Raw genomic sequence first — 21601 nt, 5'->3', positions numbered from 1 at the left:
ATGCCAAATCCAGGACTTCTTTCTCTAAGTCCATGCTCATATTTTCATTATCTGATCAACTCCCAAGTTTATATCCCATTTGAAATCTCCCTCTTTTCAATAACATATTTACCTTTAGGTATGTTTTCGGGAAGTGTAATTGCATGAATTGTGTCAGGGCTTCCATACTTGCTTTACTGCTCTTAAAATGAACCTTTACAGTAAATCCTCTTCCAAATCTAGAAGGAAAAATCGGTAAATGTGATGTGAACAATGCTTTGGTGAAATCTTTTTATTGGAAAACTAGGTGATAATCAATGATTTAATGGTTTGCAAACTGACCATAACATTTTTTTCCTTTAAAAAAAGGTGTTTTCTTTCCCTTTAGGACAATCAGACTAGATTTTGACCTGCAAATATTCTAATGACATGATTTTAAAAATTCATCTATATTTACACACAGTCATAATCTTCGAATAAAAGCTACATTTAGGAAATATCAATATTTCACAAAACTCTTGACTTTTCCACATCAGTTATAAAGTTGACATTTTTAATTTGAAGGTATTAATTAGTGACTAGAAAGGCACATCCCTAGAGAGAAAGTAATTCCACCAGTAGAGGAAGTTAAAGTAGTTTTGTTCTTCCTTCTTCAATTAATAGTGACTTCTTCATTGGACTTTTAGAATTGTATGACATGCAGATGATGACTCTTTAATACCTCCTTTTATCTCATGGAGGAGCATAGAAAACATATGAAAGCAGGATTAACCTCCTTTCAGGAATGTCCAACACTGCATCCTTCCTGCTATGTCCACACCTCCATCTTAACCCTTTACCTTATTTGTTCACATCTCTGTATCTTTGCTGCTATCAGCACTTCCAATGGAAACAAACACCAACTAAGCTGTCTCTGGGGGTATAACTCAACATAAATAGCAAGAACAATAAAGTCCGCAAAGCCAGGACTTAGAGGGCCCTTTTTCATTCTCTCTTCTCTCTGATGAATGTCATCTTATGCTATAGGAAGGTGGTATTGTTATAATATAGGGTAGGAAGAAATATTCTGAAATTTGATTTTTACACATATGTGTATATATACATATATATGTATGAACATATATGTAATAATAATGGTAGAAAATATTTATATATAGTGCCTTAAGGCTTGCAAAGCACTTTACAAATATTATTTCACTTTATTCTCACAATAACCCTAGATGAATTATTATGATTCCCATTCAACAGTTGAAGAAACTGAGGCAAACAGATTTTCAGTGCCTTGCTTAAAGTCAAACAGCTATAAAGTCTCTGAGCTCAAATTTGGAACTCATGTCCTCCTGACTCCAGGCCAGTCACTGTGGGCTACAGTACTACCTAGCTTCCTGCCCACTCACATACATATAAAGCCTCTGGTAATCATAGGTTAGCAATTTTAGTATAGCTTAGTATTAATAAGGTTCTCTGTGTGTTTATTTTTACACATAAGATTCCCCACCCCGCCTCCTCCTTACAGGCTTCAAATGTAACAAAACTATAAAGCAATTTGTGGAAGGGCTGGGCAAAATGGCAATTAACATGCTGTCAAGTCTAGAATTTAATGTATTTGTCAAAGTTCAACTCAATCAGAGTTAAAAATAACAGCGTAAATGCCTTGGTCGGCTTCCTGAGTATACACACACGCATGTGCACACACAATATACATACATACATGTATATGTGTATGTACATATGTATATACATATATATGTTTTTTTCCTCAAATATATCATGAGAAAAACCAATCTCTATAAGCTTTGAGTGTTCCCTATTGTCAGGTTTTAAAAGTAAAATAAACCCAAAGCAAGCATTTTTTAAATTTTTGGGAAAGATATAGTTTCTTTCAAATAATTGGCTTTCCCATTCCATTTTCTCAATTCATTATATAATAGGCATCTGATATAATCCTTGAAGCAGAACCCAGCACATATCTAGATCCATTTAAGAAACAATCTATTGGTTATTAACCTGCTTTTTATGTGCTGTAAAGAACCAATGCATTGGAACCTTCCATTCACCATAATGGCCAATCTGGTACAGAGGGCTTCACACTCTTCCATGCTGAAAAACAAAGCAGAAAAATCTTCAGTATTCTATAACAGGGATATAATTCAGTATTCAACTTAGATTATCTGTGTCTTTTAATGAGCTAAAAAAATTACTTCATTATTGGACTTTTGAAATTGTGATGATTCTGCTATGTTGACCACCTGCCTCTTAATCCATTATCTTACTTGATCCCACTTTTGTGTTTTTGCTGCTATCATCACCTCCAAATAGAACCTGTCCTTGATTCTTCACATAAGTCTATTAGTTCTTTCAACACTTGCCAATTCATCTTTTCAAGGTTTTCCCCAAAGAATTCTTTTGTATCTCCCCTCTAACTTTTGCTTTTCCAATTTAAAATCTAATAGTTTCTTGATCCCCATAAGGCTCCTAAGTCTCATTGGGATTGGATCTTCCTGCTCCCTGCAGATTCTTGGTTCTCTAAGAAGTGAGCATGCCTATGGAGAAACAGAAGAAAACCTTTATTAAGAGTATTAATTAAGAGTATCTGATATTAAAGAGTAAGGGGGTGACCTTGGACAAGTTGCTTAACCCCAATTGCCCTACCTTCCCCTCCCCAAAAAGCAAAAAAAAAAAAAAAAAGAGAGGAGAATGGGGATTTGGGTTGCAAAGTCTAAGGCACTTTGTTCAGAAGCAGAGGTTGATAGGTAAAGCTATGCTAGGATAATAATCTTGTGTCACCAATGGAAGTACCAGAATAAATTAGAGTAAGGGTAAAGGACGGGCTATATTTTAGAGTGGTACAGTCATAGCATGTACCAAAAGCTGGAGGGTAGGGTGGGGCAGAGGGGAAGAGCTGCCCTCCATAGTAACACCTGGAATCTGCCCTTGGTGCTGAAAGGGATTTCTTTTTTCTTCCTGCTATTCCAGCTTCTTTCCACACCTTCCATCATTAGTGGAAGATCATTGTCCCTGGAGTCAGAGGACCTGGATTCAAATACCTCATCAGATGCTTACCACATGTGTAACTTTGGGCAAGTTACTAAAACTCTCTGTGCTTCAGTTTCCTCCTCTGTAAAATGAAGAAGTTTGACTAGATGGTCTCTGAGGTTTCTTCCAGCTCTATGTCTTTGATCATATGATCCTCTTTCTTTTCCTCTATCCACTATTTGTTTCAAAATCTATTAATTTAGAAGCAATCTGTTGGTTGAATTTTACCAGTTGAAAGCCAAAAGAGAGTCATGGGAACACTGAGACTTATGGAGGTACTGGACTATTTAGAGAGGCTTGGTTCCTAGACAGAGCTTCCCTCTATCCAGTTAATTATCAGGGATACAAGATGAGGCCCCAGGCAGCTGCTTCAGGATCCAACAAGGAAAGTGAATTTTCTAGCATTTCTGAAGCAACAGTGATATGAGATGATATGAGTATACTCATATTAATAATAATGATAATAATAGCAATAATGACGGTGATAGCTATCATTTGTATAGAGCTTTAAGGCTTCTTTATAAATGTTATTTCATTTTAGCTTCACACAACCATAAGCACTAAGTTATTCCCATTTTACAGATGAGAGCACTGAGGCAGATGAGGTTAAATGACTTTCCCTGAGTCACTTGTTCAGTAAATATCTGAGATCAGATTTGAATCCTGGTCTTCTTGATTCCACATCCAGCTCTATTCAGTGAGCCAGATCATTGCCCAGGAGTGCCTTCTTTTATTCAATCATTAAAGACAGGGAGAAGAGACTACATCTAGTGTTGTGAGATCTCTTTATCGCTGGCTTCTAAGACAAAGAGCCAATTAACTCCATGTTGACTGGTCTGGTGCTGATGAACAGCTCATGTAGTCAATGACATTTGGAAAAAGAAAGCAGAATAATTTCCTTCCTTAAATTCCAACCCTATCCCTTTAAATGAAAGAAAAACTATTTTTAGGGCAGTCCTATTTGTACAAATTTCTGCATTTAACACTGGATAGTAGATTATTAAATATGGGCTAAAGATACTTTGGGGTTGGGGTGATCATATATGTGATTTTATTGCTGTAGGAAATTCCCAAATAGGTTATTCCATACATTAAGGAAAATCAGCAATTGTTTTGCAACTTCCAGTCCCAGAGAGTCAGCTGGAACATTCTGAAGTTAAGCAGGGTGTCCAAGTTCACACAGTCAGTATCTCAGAGGCAAGATTTTGACAGAGGTATTCCTGACTCCAAGGCCAGCTTTCTATCCTCTTTTCCATGATAACTCAAACAGCCTTCTCTAGAGTCTTAATGTTTATGAGTATGGTCTTAGCATATAATTGCTTTATGTTAAAAGAGTATGTTATCTACATCCACTTTAAATCTAATCTTTTAAAGTATGCTTAGGTTTATACTATATACTTATCTTAGAAACTACTAAACAAATATTAAATTTAAACAGATAGTTAGGCTTAACAAATACATAATTAAATTTAAAGAGATGATGGCTTGAGTCATACATCTCCAAGGCGATTTAGGTCCCTATTTTAAAATCTGCCACCACATGCTTCCTAGAACATTGCTATGCATATGTGTCATGCAGTCAACAAATTCTTACTGTTTTAAGTAGTCGTAAATGTTAGAACTGAATGTTTTCCTGAGTATCGTCACGAGGACAGACCAAAGGGTTCATGTTCTTAGCTCTCCAAGTTTCTACAATTCAGTTTACCTGTGAGAAGTGAGTATCACTGAGCATTTGTTTTGTACTTCTTCTGAAATAATCTTCCAGAGATGTCGCTTAGATTTAGGATCCATTCCAGAGCTTGGCTCATCCTTAATAAAAAAAAAATCACAAGAAAAAGTAATTAATCAAATTAATTAATTTTTGGATGGGATGCCTTACATGAATCATCACCACATCTGGCTTCCCTAGACCTGAACTCCCTTAACAAAGTCCTATGACTAACTCATTTCAGGTTCCAGAGGCTTGTTTTTGCAACTGTCAGAAAGCACCAAGATTAATCATTTTAAATTGTCATTCCATTCTCCAAGGTGACTATGGAAAAATGACACCTTGTTACTCTACACCTGCCTCTTCTGTTTCTTTGGTCAAATTTCTACCTCATTGCCTGAAAAAATAAGGTTGGCACTTTTCTCCCTGCATGGTCAAGTCCAGATCTGTGGGCTAGAATGCCAGGCTTTGTCCCCATATCACATGGCCTGAGCCAAATTGTCAGTCCACTTCTGAATGCAGAGCTATTTATTATTGTTGCTGAGAATATACTCTGTGGTCGTAACAGAAAGAAATGGGGATGATATGTGAGAGTGTTTGGAAAGGTAAAGAAACTTTGGAATGACAGATTTTACTGGTTCTCAGTTACAACCTGGGAAGATACATTTTTAAAAATTCTCCATTATTTATTGAATTGTGATAATTTTGATAAAAATAACACTAGGTCTTTAGAATTTAGACAGCACTTACTTTGTAATGCTCATTCTGTGATGGGTAGAGTGAGTATTATTATTGTAGTGTCAGGAAATATAAAATATTACCTTTATGTTTAAAATGAGGAACATTTGGTTCAGAGAGGCTAAGAACTTGTCAATGGTCAAAACAATCAGGTGGTAGTGAAACTCTACCCAATGCAATGTAATGAGAAAGGGAGGAAGGCATATTGGGTTGCATGCCCTGTGGCCAACTTGTGGGATGACATGGATATAAGTTACACAGGAAGGGCAGGAATGGATGGGCTGCAATCTATATTAATGGAAGGAACATCCCACACTGATGAGATCACAGATTCATTGCAGTATCACCAATATTTAGTGCAGCGGTTGTTTAACAAATGCTTGTCGAATGATCATAAAAGTGAAATAAAAATAGGTTCTGCTCAAATAATTAAGATGAAAGGTACAAATCATATTTTGAAAATGGATTCTACATAGTAAGTAGGTAATTGCTAAAGAAAGCAATAAATCCTAACGTACTACCACAGGCAAGCATTAGGTAGATATATAGCTATTTCTAGAGCAAATTTACTTAGGTGATATAGTATATTATACATACACATAATGTACAGGTAATATACTTAGGCACATAAAGGTTGGTTCACTCCCTTCTTGGGTAAAAGTCATTATATTTTTTGTAAGGCAATTAGGGTTAAATAATGTGGCCAGGGCAACATAGCTAGTAAGCGTCAAGAGTCTGAGGCTGGGTTTGAACCCAGGTCCCCCTGATTCCAGGACTGGTGCTCTATGCACTGTGCTACCTAGCTGACCACTGACAGCCATTCACAAAAGGAACATAAGTGTTTTAAGAATCAGTAAAACCCAAGAGGACTTTCCCCATGCAAGGGCCATTACCTTTTTTGAAGGCTGTTTATACAAATGCACATAAAATATTTCCCCTTTTTCTCACTTAATCTGGTGAGGTTCAATCAAGATTCATTAATGCCTTGCATTTGTATAGTTCTTTTAGCTTTTCAAAGCCCTTACATCTCTCTTTTTATTTCACTTTTATGATCATTCAACACACATTTGTTAAGCAACCACTGCACTAGATGCTGGTGATGCTCCAATGAATATGAATACTCAACAGTATGGGATGTTCCATCCAATAATACAGATTTCAGCCCATCCATTCCTGCCCTTCCTGTGTAGGTCATATCCATGTCATCCCACAAGTTTGCCTAATGTACCTTCCTCCTCCCTTTCTTGTTACATTGCAAGAGATCCTAAGGCTGGTTTGTTTATATTAAAAAAAATCTCTATATGCCTAGGATTCCATTATACTGCCATTGTTGAGGGAGATAAGAGCCTCTGCCATGAGCTTCTGGGTGGGAACTGCAGTGAGTTACATTATTCATTAAGACCTTCTGGGGGCTGATTTCATAGGATCACAGATTGGATCGAGGTCATCTAGTTCCATTTCAGTGTTAGAAGGAATCTTTTCTAAAACATTACTATCTTTAGCCAGTGCTAAAATACTACCAGTGATAGGCTCTTTCCTATTTCACAATGAAGCTCATTCTACTGCTGGGCAGCTTCAATTGTTAGAAAAGCAGTTTCACATTGAGTTGAAATCTTCTTATCTGTAAACTTATACTCTTCAGATCTAGTTCAGTCCTTTGAGAGAACTATTTGACCTATAGTATAAATAAATTCAAGTTAGTTTATAAGATTTTTATTAGAAGTATCCCTTAGACATTGTAGGGGCTCTTGCAGATTTAGAAATCTCTGAAAGGAAAGGATCCCTGTGAATAATGGTACAGGTGCTTCTGGATGAATGGGAGGCTTTGTGCCATGTTTTTCATTCAGTTCAGAATTTAAGCTTACACCATTGTTTTTACCATCTGTATGTCCAAGGATGAAAACCCTCACTAGGGTGGGGGTGAGCAGGGCTTTACCACAGAGCATCAACATTTGAAAGCATCAGACCTAGATGGCATTGACAACTGCCACCTCTGATCATCATAGAAACAACAGAGTGACACCTAGTTAGCTAGAAAAGTTAACTAAAATGTCAAAATATTAGATAACAAGTATCCTCTACTCTAATCCACTTCCTTCTTTTTCTGTCCTTTTTCTGTCATCTGCCCTGGGTGAAGCTTGACATACTTGGGTACAAAACTCCTTTACATCTAAATAGCTCTGCCAGGGACCAACCTACTTTATTAATACTTCCTAAACACTAATTGGCTATATAACTTTGGGTGAGATCATGTATATTATCATAGAATCATAGCTTCATAGATTTAGACTGGGAAGCAAGCTTATAACATTTTTATTTTATAAGATGAGGAAACTGAGGCCCATAGGGATTAGGGACTTTCCCAGAGTCCCTTTGCTAGTAAGTGTCCAAGTCGGGACTGAACACTAATTTTCTGAATTCCAAATTCTCTTTACACATTATACTACACTACCTCTTAATAGTAAATTATTCGTGATATCCAAAGTCACATAACAAACACTTTCTTTTTTAAAATATCCTTTCTTCATTAGCAAGTTTGGTAGAATGCCTCTGCCAATCTCATTTACTGTCATTTTTCAGAGTAAAGGAAAGTGAGGACTTGAAAGAAGCAATGATAAAGGGAAGATTCCTGATTATAGTCTACATGGAGTAGTTGGAAGTGATTTTGTCCATTGAAGGAGATGAACTAGCCCAAACGACCTAGTTTATAGAAACTGTTTCAGAGACTGAAAGCAGGAGAGAGACCCAGGTGAGAGGTAATCTCTTAAAGGAACAGTGCATGTAGACTTACAACATAGGGTGGTACAAAAGCTGGAAATTTAGGAGAAGTAACCTTTAAGTAGGGTTCAGATGGGGGGGAAACTAATTTATTACTGAGAATTGGAGGGTAAAGAATAGCCTTCATGGTTAGTGGACCAGAAGAACTGAGCAAGATGGGTGGAGTCAGGAGAATAGGAAGTTCTTGTTGAAAGTCAGACTCTGAGGCCTGAAAAAGCAGATTCCTGAAGGCTATGAAGGGCAACTCAAGGTAGTCAATCCTACAGCATTGAAACAGAAACTGGGTTAACATCAAAGAAGTTAGGTAGGACAGCACTAAAAAAAGAAGTAGAATAAATTCTGTAGCTAGTGGAAGATCATGATTAAACTGCAATAACTTTTGCAATCTGTAGAGAGAAAAAATAAGGGGAAAAAAGAGAAAAGATGACCTTTTCATTAACTAGGAATTAAATCCTACCAAGCTCTGGCCTTAAATCCACTAGTCTGAATTCCTGGGAATTATTCGTGACACGTCCTATTACTCTGCTGAAATCCACACAGAGGTTTAGAGTTTCAAAAAAAGCATCTTTCCTGGCATCTCGTTTGAGTGCCAAATTGATCTCTGATGTTAATTGATTTAGATGAAATATGTAAACAAAAAAGTATGATCTGTGTAAGTTTGTGAAAATGTGATCTGCCTTCTAGAAAGCTTAGCAGGCTGAGTATGAATTCTCCTACCAGCAATAGAATTGATGGCTTCCCAATTAAGGCAATTGCAGTTGACAATTTTCTTTTTGTGCCATAGCTGCACATAGATGTGACTTTTTCTTTATAGGGCATCAACTGAAGTCTCCAAAGAAGTTTATAAACAATCTGTAGAAAAAAAATTAAAAACAATTAGAGCACCTTTATGCACACATGTACACCTTATAAACAAAGTAGAAAAAATAATTTGTCTTTGGGAACAGACAGACAGACATAAGTAATGATTGGATTTTAAAGGGAGGCAAATTTGAGGGTCAATAGTGGGAAGAAATTCCCCCAAATTAGAGCTGTCCCAAAGGGAATTCTCCATTGTTTGAAAGCTTCACCAGGAGCTGACTGTTCACTGGTTGGGGATGTCATAAAAGGACTCCATGCTTTGATTAGGAGTTGAATTTGATTCTCTCTAAAGTTGCTTCTAATTCTCTGCCTATGATTCTGAGATCCTAAATACCTTAATAAATCCACAATTACCAGAGTACAACACTTAAAACTGACACATAACAGAAAATGGTGAAGTTTTAAAACAGAAACACAGTGTTTTTCAATAACCATATGAGATAATACTTGTTTTACCTTATCCTTAATTTATAGAATAAAACATATATTTCCATAATATAGTATATTAAACAGATGTTTGTACATGAAACTGCAAATATACTACACACAATCTGTTATTTCTTCCAAATATACAACGAAATTATCATATAAATTTATTTTTTTCCCATATGAGAGAATATTTGTAAAGCACTTAGCACAATTCCTGGCACATAGTAGGCACTTTATAAACACTTGTTCCTTCCCTTCTTTTCCCTGTCCTATAATCATCTGCTCCACAAAGTTCTACATTTGAAATGAATGTTTTCAACTAAATTAACAGGAAACAACAAAAAATGATAAGGAGCTGGAATAGAGACTGGAGTTGTAACTTTTTTGATAAAGGGAATTTCTAGGGAGGAAGTTCCCTCTATCAGGGCAGACTAACACCTCCCCTATAAGCTCATGATCATTGTCTTCTGTGGCACTGATAGGTTCAGTGACATAGAGCCTGGGTGACAGGGGCAATGTGTCAGAGGCATAGCTTGACCTCAAGTTTTCTTAATTCTGATGCCAGGTCTCTATCAAGTGTGCCTTCCTGCCTCCTACTTTTGCAAACCTCCCTTGCTAAATCAATTAAACAGAAATTCTAATGGTTTTATTTTTTAAAAACTGAGTAATTGATGTTGAAAACAAAATTCTCTCTAACCACTTTTTAGCCCAGGAATTTTAGTAATAGTTCTTGAGAGCATGAGTAAATATGACCAGAGACTTCCTTCAGTGTCATTTTCCTTTGACTGACTGGGATGTTTAAAGGGTCTCCTTTCATATGACCCAGCTCCCATATTTCAAGCCCCAAAGCAGTCTAGACTATACCATTCTGGTTTTGATCCTTCACTTGCCTTGCTTTTAATATTTCAGTCCAGGCATCTTTCAATACTCATGTTAGGATTCAGGACCAATGATCAGAAAAATATATACCCATTCACTGCAAGCTTTTTCTTTTAGAAATGATCTAGGGCTGTGGACACTTTATCACACTGCAGCAGCAGCCATGCCTATAAAGTATGTTTAAGTCTTTATTACAAGACCTATAGTCATGGCACCATGAAATCCAATGTGCCATATCCATTTGGTGTCCGTCCTCTCTGTGGAGTATACCATCAGAACGGTTTTCAACCTTTCTAATAAACCCTTAGGAACAAAATTTGGAAACTGTTGAAGTTCTGCACAAATAACTAAGGGGAAAGATATAAATAATGTTTGAAAAAGTTGATTATATATCAAATATTGTTGATTGCTGATTGTTCTTTTTTCTCAAAGAGGACTATGACATTGGGAAGGTGATGCCATGACATGCAAGTGAATTGGATTTAAGGGAGGGAGGGTTATACAGAGACACCAGTCTCACTTTCTCCTCTGGAGCCATCTGGGTCCAGAGGCAAGATATTGGTCAGGATGATTAGATATGGTCCCACATATTTAAAATAAGGAATATTGCAAATAGGTAATAGATGCAAACATGAAAAAATATTGACAGAATGTAGTAACAACCTCACAGGACTATGTTAGGTAGAAATCTTAATATTCTTAGTGGGAATTCAAATCTACATGAAAAAGCTGGTGGCTCCCTTTTTTATTAAGGGACTAAAGAATACTTTTTGAAAGGAATATATTGGATTTTAGGAATTAGTAAAATGGAAAAAAAATTTAAAAATTTAGTTATGTTATATATGTACACTTATATAGATATGTATAAGTCATGTTCTTGTACGTGTTCTGTTCTGGTAAGCTAAGATTTCTTTATGCATTTTGAGTTATGAAATCATATCAGAGCTAGAAGTAGAAGAAACCTTTGAAGTTATCTAATCCAGCCCCTACCTATAGTGTGATATTTACTCAAGGGATGCTCTTGTAGTTATTGCTGATGTAAAATTATGCTAGCAAAGAAACTCTAACCCGAAAAAAATGTCCATCCCTCAGAGTCTTAACAGGAGACAAACATATCTGTAGACTAAACCATTCTACCTTTAATAAGTAAAGAAGTGTAGTTGATCACCAAAATCAAAATGGAAGCTATTCTATTTGGCCAAAATTTCAAATGATGATTTAAAATTCCCTTCCCACATAGTTTAACTGCTTGGGAAAAGTATTGCGCATTCTGAATATATCTTAACTTCATTTTAATAGTCGCTTCTATCTTTAAAGGACTGCTTGGTACTTTTGGTGCTAAGAAAGTTATAGGGTTTGTTTTTGTTTTTTTGAGGGTCCATAACTGAGTTATAGTGAGTTTCCCCAGAGACCTAATCAGTAGTGAACATGGGCTAGGAATCTTAAGGCCAATTCAAATGTCTCAAAATTTAGTGCCTACAACTGATCTTAGCACTAAATTATACATAGGTACCAAGGCAAACCTCAGTTAAGGACCCCTGTGGGTATGTGATCCTTTATTTGGCATTTGAAAAAGGAGAGCCAAGTAGATGCTTTTCAAAGAATTTTCAAATCTGAAACCCACAACCTAGAAGATGATGGCTATTTCCTTGCCTAGATTTCCTAATAAAGCCCTTGCAAAATATTTAAAGCCCAGATGAAGTCTATACTTTGCACCTTTAATCAGTCACTTACCTTACCCCTAATGTTAGGAATGCAAATATTCAGCAAACACATTCAGAACAAATTCCAGATGATGTAATGTCATAAAACTTAAGGGCACTGTTAAAGCCTGGCTTCTCATTACGTTGGCAAATGCAATATTTTTCATTTGTCAAATTGGTGGGAATGTGGAACAGGAAGAATAAGGTTTTTCCAATGAGCTCAGCTTTTCAATCACATACTCACTTCCTTAATGTCTTTTTCTGGAATTCCATGTATTCTAGCATAGAAGTACAGGTGTTCTTCCACGGTTACCAGGTCATCTAAGGCGTCTTCCTGTGGGCAGTAGCCAATTGATGAATAGTGTGTATCAACTCGGCCCAGGGTTCTGAATCACGGGATCAAAGCAAGGGAGGAAAGGGGAGGGGGAGAGAGTAAGGGAGAAAGTGAGATAGAGAGAGAGAAAGAGAGAGAGAGAGAGAGAGAGAGAGAGAGAGAGAGAGAGAGAGAGAGAGAGAGAGAGAGAGAGAGAGAGAGCAACTTAGATAGGCATATATCTCCTTAGATAACTTACATGAATTGAAAGGGGGAAATATATGATTGGTGGCTAGTTTACTGAAGAATATTAATAATAATATTAATTTGATTTATAAGGAATGTTTGCAAATATTACCATAATTTATCCTCAATACAACTTGGGGGGGGAGTGTCCTTACTAACAGAGGAAAAAACTGAGGTAGATGGAGGGTTTTTTAATGACTTTCCCAGGATCACACAGCTAGTCTGACTCTGGATTTGAACTCGGTTCTTCCTGACTCCAGGTCCAGTATTCTCACAAAAGCCTACATTCTCATTACTAAAATAATTGAGTATATTTTTCTTCATTTCAATAGCTCCTCATCTAAATCTTTTTAAGTCATCAACAAAGCCAAGTGGGGAAGCAGATATTCAGTTTTATCTATCATCGAGCTTGCACTCTGCTACTTAGAATACTATTTTTTCATACCCAGTTTGATTTCTGATCAGGATTTTTCCACTTGATGCAATGATGTCCCCAGTCAACATTTTGAAGATAGTTGTCTTCCCCGCTCCATTCACTCCCAGGAGGCCAAAACACTGGTTTAAAAAAAAGATTTATACAATCATAAAGAATTTATAGAATGCAATGATACAATATAATTTCTTTCTTTTTAATTCTAACAAAATCAGTTATTGGAAAAGTAAATACTAATGGAAATACTTTCAGATAGTGAAAAATAGTTATTCAAGTTGCATCCCAGCCCTGATATTTACTAATTATGTGATAAATGGATAAAACCTATCTCTTAGTCTCAGTTTCTTGATATGTAAAACAGGGATAATATCTTTCACACCACATATCACCCAGGGTTATTGTGGGAAAATTGTCTATAAACTTTAAAGAATTATAGAAATATAAGCTATTGACATAAAGTACTTGCCCTGCTTTTTTTTTCATAATTTTGTGATTTCCATTTAAAGATAAATGGCCAGGCATGTGACATCTAACCACCCCCATTATGCACTATTTTATAGTTTAAAATATCACACATGTGTTTATTATTACCTCAATGTGCAAAAACCAAGTGACATAATCAGTCATTGGCCATATCCAACTCCCAAAATAAGAGGGGAGCAGCATTTACTTAAGGCACTTGGTACTGGTTGAAGATGAATATGTGTGTTATCACACACGAACCACTCTTTTTAACCTCACTTTGATCCATATGTCAAATTATTGATAGTTTTTAGGCAAATCCACTGAAGGGTGGGGCAATTTTGCTTAATTTTCTTAGCAAGGAAGCTCTTAATCCCAAAAGATATGTGAGAAACATGAGGAAAAGACTGCCAAAAGGCACACACATCACAGAATGTGAAAGCTAGGCCTTTCTTCATTTTAATTACCCGAACATTTTCATATACACTGAAGGTGTACTGCTTTAACATATCTATGTTAAGGTACAACTATACTTTGGGCAGTTAGGTAGCACAATGGATAGCATACCAGGCCTGAATTCAGGAAGATTCATCTTTCTGAGTTCAAATCTAGCCTCAGACATTTACTAGTTGTGTGACCCTGGGCAAGTCACTTTATCCTGTTTGCCTCAGTTTCCCCATCTGTAAAAATGAACTGGAGAAGGAAATGGCAAACCACTCCAGTATCCTTGCATGAAAATCCCAAATGGGGTCACAGAGAGTTGGATATGACTAAAATCAACTATGCTTAATGTGAAGAAATACTATCTAATAAGTTATGTTTTAACACCTCATTTGAAAGTGTACCACAAAAAGGATTTGCTGACCTGACTAAAATAATGAAGATTTACAGGTTGCCTCTCATTGACAAAATCATAACTTTACTGAATGGTTCACTCTAGTAATTTCTCTGTGCTAATACAGCCTTTCCCTTCAAGTCATCCATCTGATTGGTCTGTGTCCTCTTTATACCATTTATTTAGGATCTAAATTCCAAAAAGCCAAGGACTGGTATTGAATTTCTCTGTATCCCTAATTTTTGGGGTAAGGTAGGGGTGGGGAAAGAAACAAGCATTATTTAGCTTCTAGTATTGTGAGGCTATGTACCAAGCACTTTACAGATATTACCTAATTTGATCCTTACAACAACTCTTTGAGGTAGGTGCTATTTTGGTCCCCATTGTATAACTAAGGAAACTGAGGCAGACAGTGGTTTAGTTGACTTGCCAACGACCACATAGCTTGTGAGTGTCTGAGGGCAGATTCAAACTCAGGTCTTTCTGAGTTCAGGTCCAGCCCTCTATCATCTATCATCACTCTACCGTCTAGTTGCCTCTACGTATAGCATATGCTACATAATAAGTGTTTAATCAATTCTTACTGACTGACTGTTTTCTGAATTCCACAAATGTAGGTGTTCACTTCAAACCCACTCAGTTTACAATAAAGAAATGAAGGTGGGAATGACAGAAGAAAGTAAGCAGAAATACCCATATTCTTCTTTAAAAATATACTCTTTTTTTTTCAGTGTAGATGGAAGGATCATACAGCAATGCAGTGATCATTCCATGCTGTCCTCTCAGCATGTTAACGATTGAACAATAACACAATCAGGATAAAGAATGACTTTCCACTAACTGTTTCTAAGGCTCCCCCAACATTTTGTTAACATCTTAGTTATATTCTACATCTTATTAATGTGGAAGAAACCAAGGAACAAGGATTTTTATACCAGCATTCAGTGGCAAGTGACAGAAGGCTGTGTGTTTGTGTGTGTGTGTGTTTGTGTGTGTATGTGTGTGTGTGTTTCTCTCACATATCCCCCTTAGAACAGGTATGGTACCCTGTATAGAGGAGGGTTCAATAAATTTCATTGATGGACTCCTAATCTAATAGTCAAGACAGGCAAGGATTTCACCTGCCACTGCCAGTTGAAAATGAAATAGACTCTGATGGTGAACCGATCATTTTGTTTGCTTTGGAGAATCATAAATCCAAGACAGGAGATAATCTCTAGTTCGGATTTTCCAAATGCCTAGATGATGAGCAGAGTCACCACCAACTCTTACCATTCTGTGCTATCAGTGAAGATTATAAGTTCATAGTGTAAAATGGCACTTGATATATGATTGTCCTCTTTTCCCTCCTATAGATCTTCAGTGATGACTTATCCCAGAACCTACCCTTATTACTCAGGCATCTTTGCAGCCTTTTCCTGTCTTTTTTTTTTTTTTTTTTGCTTTTTGGAGGGCCATTGGGGTTAAGTGACTTGCCCAAGGTCACATGGCTTGTTTTTGTGTTAAGTGTCTGAGGCCGGATTTGAACTCAGGTCCTCCTGACTCCAGGGCTGGTGCTCTATTCACTGCGCCACCTAGCTACCCCTTTTCCTGTCTTTTCTAGCAAGCTTTTTCTCAGTTGGAGCCCTTAAGCTTGCTTCATTTTGGCCATGCCTTTCACAGTGGGGTGTGGGGAGTGTTTCACACCTGTGATTTCAATGTTAATTGAAACTTCACCCCTTGGGACAAAGAGGCAATTGGTCATTCTAATTGACATAGAACTCTCCAATGATTTATAGTATTAGAATATTGCCTGAGGCAATGAAAGGTAAGTGATTTGACTGGTCCTAAATGTAAAGATGAGTCTTGAACTCAGGTCTCCCAGTTTCTCAAGCCCATGCTATATCGATTATTCCAGGCTTTCATGCCTTGTATATAACAGGTACTTAATAAATCTTTGTTAAATTGTTGTTCCTTCAAGAAGAAAGTAGTACAGGAGAGAAAAAAAAGGGGGGGCATGTTTTGTTATAGAAAACCTGGCATAGGGAATATCATAAGCTGGGCAGAATCCTATGAGTTGGGTTGGTGAAAGAAATAATTCACAAAAATTAATGAATTAATATAGATAATCATAGGATTATAGTTTTAAAATTGGGAATTAGAGGATTAGAAATCATGTAATACATGCTAACTTGGGATCTGTGAACTTTTATAAATATTTTGATAACTGCATTTCAACACAATTGGTTTCCTTTGTAATCTTATATATTTTATTTTACGCATTTAAAAATGTTATTTTGAGAAGGGGTACATTGGCATCACCAGACTGCCAAAGGGTCCTGTGACATGAAAAAGGTCATTGAGTCTAGTTAAACCCCCTCAGTTTATATATAAGGAAACTAAGGCCCAAGAGGTCAAGTCACTTGCACAGGAAGCAAGTGGCAGGACTGGGATTTGAACCTAGATCATCTATTTTTACATATAGTGCCTTTTAAAGCCTACTATGTAATGGAGCGGGATTTGTAATGTTATGGTTGATAGCTCCAGAAAACTCCATAGGCAAAAGTGAATTTTACTATCTTCGTTTCATCTGTTATAAATTTTGCTTTTGCTATTAAGGTAATAAAAGATTAAGTGGAGAAAATGAAAACATTGCTCCTGACTGAGAGAAAATTAGTAACTTACCTCTCCAGCTGGTATGCCCATGCTTATATTATTTACAGCTATGATCTTTTTGTGAATAAGTTGGTAGGTTTTAGTGAGACGATGGAGTTGTACCAAATCGAATTCTGCACCACCAGACTCCACCCTTATCCTTTCTGCTCGAACATCTTCATCTTCTTCTGTGCTTTCTAGCACCGATGAATTCATATCTCTGAGTAAGATTCTAAACAGAAGCAATGATGACCTTGAGTCAATAAGGTGGCTTTTGAAAGGATAACAACTATTTCTGATTTGCTTAAAGCAAAAAAAAATTATCTTTTCCTGAAAAGAACATTATTAAGTACAATACCACTATTTCCTCTTAAATCTGTGATTAATTACGTGATCTAAAAGCCATAAGAATGAGTATTTGGATTCTATTACAAATTTACTGAGAGATATAGTAATGAAATATTTGCAATTCCAGTGGATCTGTGATAATAACTATCTTTTTTTTCCTTTTTTTTTTTTTTTAACATATTTGCTTATTATCACTGTTAGGACCATTAATTCTATTGCTAGGAAGGCCTTCAGGATTTCTGTTATCAACCTCAACAGCACAACGGCTAATCACATTGAACATTATCTTACTTATTCTTTCTCCTTGTTCCTTATCACCAAAGTGAGTGCCATTTTCCTATTTTCAATGTAATACTCTACCTGGGGTGTGACCAATGCTGGGATGCCAACATCTCAAGTTTGTTATGCCTAAAACTAAACATATTCTACCTCCTTATTTGACACTCCCTCCCAAGTAAGATCCTTCTTTTGACTTCCCCATCAGGCTCACTGACACAATTATTCTTTTAGTCAAAGAATCACACCCTCAAGCGAGGTTTAAAAATTTCTTGAGGGGTGGCTAGGTGGCACAGTGAATGGTGGCACTGGCCTTGGAGTCAGGAGGACCTGAGTTTAAATCCGCCTCAGACACTTAACAGTTACTAGCCATGTGACCTTGAGCAAGTCACTTAACCCCAATTGCCCTAAAAAAAAAAAGCAAAAAAAAATTTCTTGAATTGATAAGTTGTCTGCAGCCCATGAACAAAGATCACAACGTTGATCCCTCCCAATCCATTCTACCAAATATCAGCTACTCCATGGTACTTTACCTGATTTTTTTAATTAGCCATTCATTGATTAGTAGTCGTAAGAAAAAGAATACAGTGCCTTGAACAACCAAGGCTACAAACATTGCACCTAATTTATTCATCTCAAAGGTTTCATTGGGATATTCCACTCCATATGCTTTTAGGAAGTCTAAGACAGACTGTTGTTGAGAGAGTTCGATCAAACCGTAGCCAAAACAGAATTGTGGGAAGATCAGGAAAATCCGTTTAAGGGTTTCAGAGATAAGTTCCAGAGTCTGAAAAGAAAAATACCAAATGAGCTTGGGCTTTTGTTTCTGAGGAAACAGAGTGGGAAAGATTAAAATCTGGTGCTGGTTAATTTTGCATGAGAAAGTAAGAGTAGCATTTAATTCTCTATTTCTATGAGATTCTGAGATAATGATACTAGTGATCACTTTTGCAACATAATTTCTTACTCTTTACCACTGTCTTCCTCCAATAGCAGTTGGGATCAATCCAGAAATTTGAGTTTGGTGTAGGGTACACAAAAAGACACTTCTGAAGGAAGGACAATATTATAGATGTTCACTTCAGACCCTTCCCTTTAAAAGCACATCTACTGCTATATGTTTTATATTAGATAGTGGCAGTTGCCTACCATTAGGAACTTCATAATGCTTAGAAGATCCAAAGTGATTGATTCCTGTTTGGTGAGGGGGAGGCAGGGAAAAGGAGGAATATAGATGTGCAATGAAAAGTGTACAAATGAGTCATGTGACCATGGGCAGCTTATTTCATATCTGTGAGGGCTTTTCCATTCTGTGAGTTTATGATTGTATGAGATGATGAACATGGCACATCTCAATAGGAAGAAAATATTTCACATTTGCATGATTCATTGTTTGGGAAAACCATTTCTAGTACACTGATTTTCTTCCTTCTTATTGGAATATATGCAAAGCAATAAATACGCCTTAAACTTCTGGCACTAATGAACTGTGTGACCACTTGAGCAATTATGTCACCATAGAGATTCACTTTCTTTATTTGCAAAGTTAGGCTAATTATAGGTGTACTATTCAGCAAGCGAAAGGTATTTATTAAACATCTATTGTGTGCAGGGCAGAGGGTTAGACTTAGAGTTATGATTGGGGAAGTTTTTAAAGTATTATATAAATGCAAGTTATATTTATCATCATCATCATCTTCATCACCATCATTGTTCTTGCTCTCCAAATTGTTTGGAACTGTTAGGGCTTCGCTTTTTTGAACCGTTTTATTTGCTAGCTATAGATCATAGAATCATAGATACAGAACTGTAAGTGACTTCAAAGGCCATTTATTCCAACCCCCTCATATATAGAGAACAAACATTTAGATTAAGGTAACATGACCAGCTGGTTGTATGAATATTTTTAAATATTTTTAATTTTTTAAACCAAAATGATTTAAAATATTTTTGAACCAACATTTAAAAACATTTTTTAATCAAAATTGGCACTGTGTAGAAAGCTATGGTTCTGGCAGGAAGTAAGCCTTAAAAGGCATTAAAAAGAACTCCAGTTTATCCTTCTAAAAAAGCACTCCCTCAATAACATTTTCCTTTGCTATCCCAAGGTCTTATAATATAAAGAACTCTTCTAATTTGGGTTTGTGAACATTGAACCTTTTGATATATTCACTGAAATTTAAGAGACTAATAAAGGATCTCACCGGATCATTAGGCTTTTCCTTGGAAAGGAAATATACCACCGACAGTGAAACAATTGAATTGATGCCAAAGAACAAGTTGATGCAAACGTAAGTGATGAAGGCCATTCCTGTCTCATGAAAACACCCAGCCAACAAGTACATCCAAGAAAATGTTGCATATCTGTGGGTCAGCAATAAGCAAGAATTAAAATTATGTCTTTTAATAAAATCAATTGTTATTGGTATATATTTTTATATCATTCTATATCCCTTCTCCCCTCCCCCAAATAGATAAACCTTATAAAATAGAATTTTTAAGTCATGTATTAATATTTAGTTTCTATAAATAACTTGAATTGTTCAATGTTAAAATGATATGGTGCAGTATGGTAGTTGCCATGTTTCATAGCTGGATCCCACCCATTACTATTGCAGAAGAAAAATCAAAGAATGTGTAATGTTTTTCTTTCTTTTTTTTTTTTTTTTTAAAGCAATTGGGGTTAAGTAACTTGCTCAAGGTTACATGGCCAGGTGTTTCTGGGTGGGTGCTAAGTGTCTGAGCCCAGATTCGATCTCCAGGTCATCCTGACACTGGGGCTGGTGCTCTTACTTGCTGTGCTACCTGGCTGCCCCTAACGTTTTTTTTTTTTTAATATCACAAAAGTTTAAAGAACTTTACTGATCTAATATCAGGTTAATCTTGGCATGTGTTCCTTATTCAAGAGCAATATAAAAAATAATAATGATAACACATCCTGGCCCACAATGAGTACTTGTTGGTGACAATGGTCATGGAGATATTCTCCCCAAGCAATTATAACCAAGGGATCAAAGCACATAAAGACATAAATTCTAAATGGCCCTGTGTTACTTAGAGATGTTAACACGCATACACATAGACATAAAGGCAGAGTTGTTTATAATAGAATGTAATGGAATAAATCCTATATTTTCAGAAACTGTGGAACTCATTCTTTGCAAAAACAATGGAACAACCTTTGCCAGGGTGTGGAAGAATGCAAAATAGAGATCCATCACCCGTTAGCTATAGCTGCTTGCCAAAGACCCGTGCTCATGGAAAGAGCAGTTAGTTAAGCCTTGGTGATTTCAACCAAATTTAAATACAAAATAAAGCATCATGTCAGTGTGTATGTGGTTTGGGTTTTTTTTCTTGCAAGTTGTAATGTGATATAGAAATGATATAAATTACCACACAGAAATGCATACATGGTTTTAATTATTTTCAGATATTCTACTGTCTTATTTTTACTGATTGTGTCGAGGAAGTAATAATGCAAACTCCCTCAGGCATCTTAAGGAGTAATTTGTCCTTGCACTGTGTTTTTAAAAACATGGCTTAAACAAGGTATATAAATATAACATACTGCTTTAGTCACCAATCATGAAATTCAGCTTTCAGTGAATCACAAATTGGATAATGAGTGTTAGGTCCCATTCCTGAACCTCTTCACCATTTCCATTGATTCTACAGATTCTTGTTTCAATCACAGGAAGGGCACTTACCCAAAAAGCAGAAGGAGGAGAGACACTGCTCCTAAATTATTTTCACTGGAAAAAGCAGGTAAATTGAAAGCTGCAATAACTCCAATTGACATTCCGACAGGCACCAGATAGAAAACCTGTGGGAATATGTAAAACATGATTGCAAAATATGCAAAAGATGTTTTTTAATTCAATATCCTATATAACCTAAGAATGCAGAATTCAACAAGTTGACATGCAAAGATATGAACTTTTTG

The 21601-nt window shown here is 36.3% G+C and overlaps 1 protein-coding gene across 1 annotated transcript in view; it reads right to left on the bottom strand.

Annotated features, from left to right (window-relative positions):
- ABCA12 (ATP binding cassette subfamily A member 12) overlaps positions 1-21601 on the bottom strand; it is a 239402-nt gene that overhangs the window by 7898 nt on the left and 209903 nt on the right. Inside the window, exons 42-51 of the mRNA XM_069075204.1 lie at positions 21366-21481; positions 19863-20022; positions 18192-18445; positions 17065-17266; positions 13116-13225; positions 12356-12497; positions 8957-9091; positions 4721-4824; positions 1987-2079; positions 113-218 (exon numbers count right to left, since the gene is read on the bottom strand). Coding sequence (XP_068931305.1) covers positions 113-218; positions 1987-2079; positions 4721-4824; positions 8957-9091; positions 12356-12497; positions 13116-13225; positions 17065-17266; positions 18192-18445; positions 19863-20022; positions 21366-21481 — 1422 coding nt within the window. The remainder of the gene's footprint in view (positions 1-112; positions 219-1986; positions 2080-4720; positions 4825-8956; positions 9092-12355; positions 12498-13115; positions 13226-17064; positions 17267-18191; positions 18446-19862; positions 20023-21365; positions 21482-21601) is intronic.

The sequence above is a fragment of the Petaurus breviceps genome, unplaced genomic scaffold (genome assembly GCF_028583685.1).
Source record: "Petaurus breviceps papuanus isolate PSGF00001 unplaced genomic scaffold, PetGlider_PUasm1.0 90903, whole genome shotgun sequence".
Taxonomy (NCBI): domain Eukaryota; kingdom Metazoa; phylum Chordata; class Mammalia; order Diprotodontia; family Petauridae; genus Petaurus; species Petaurus breviceps.
Note: the sequence above shows the minus strand (reverse complement) of the source record. Positions and strands in the feature narration are given on the sequence as shown.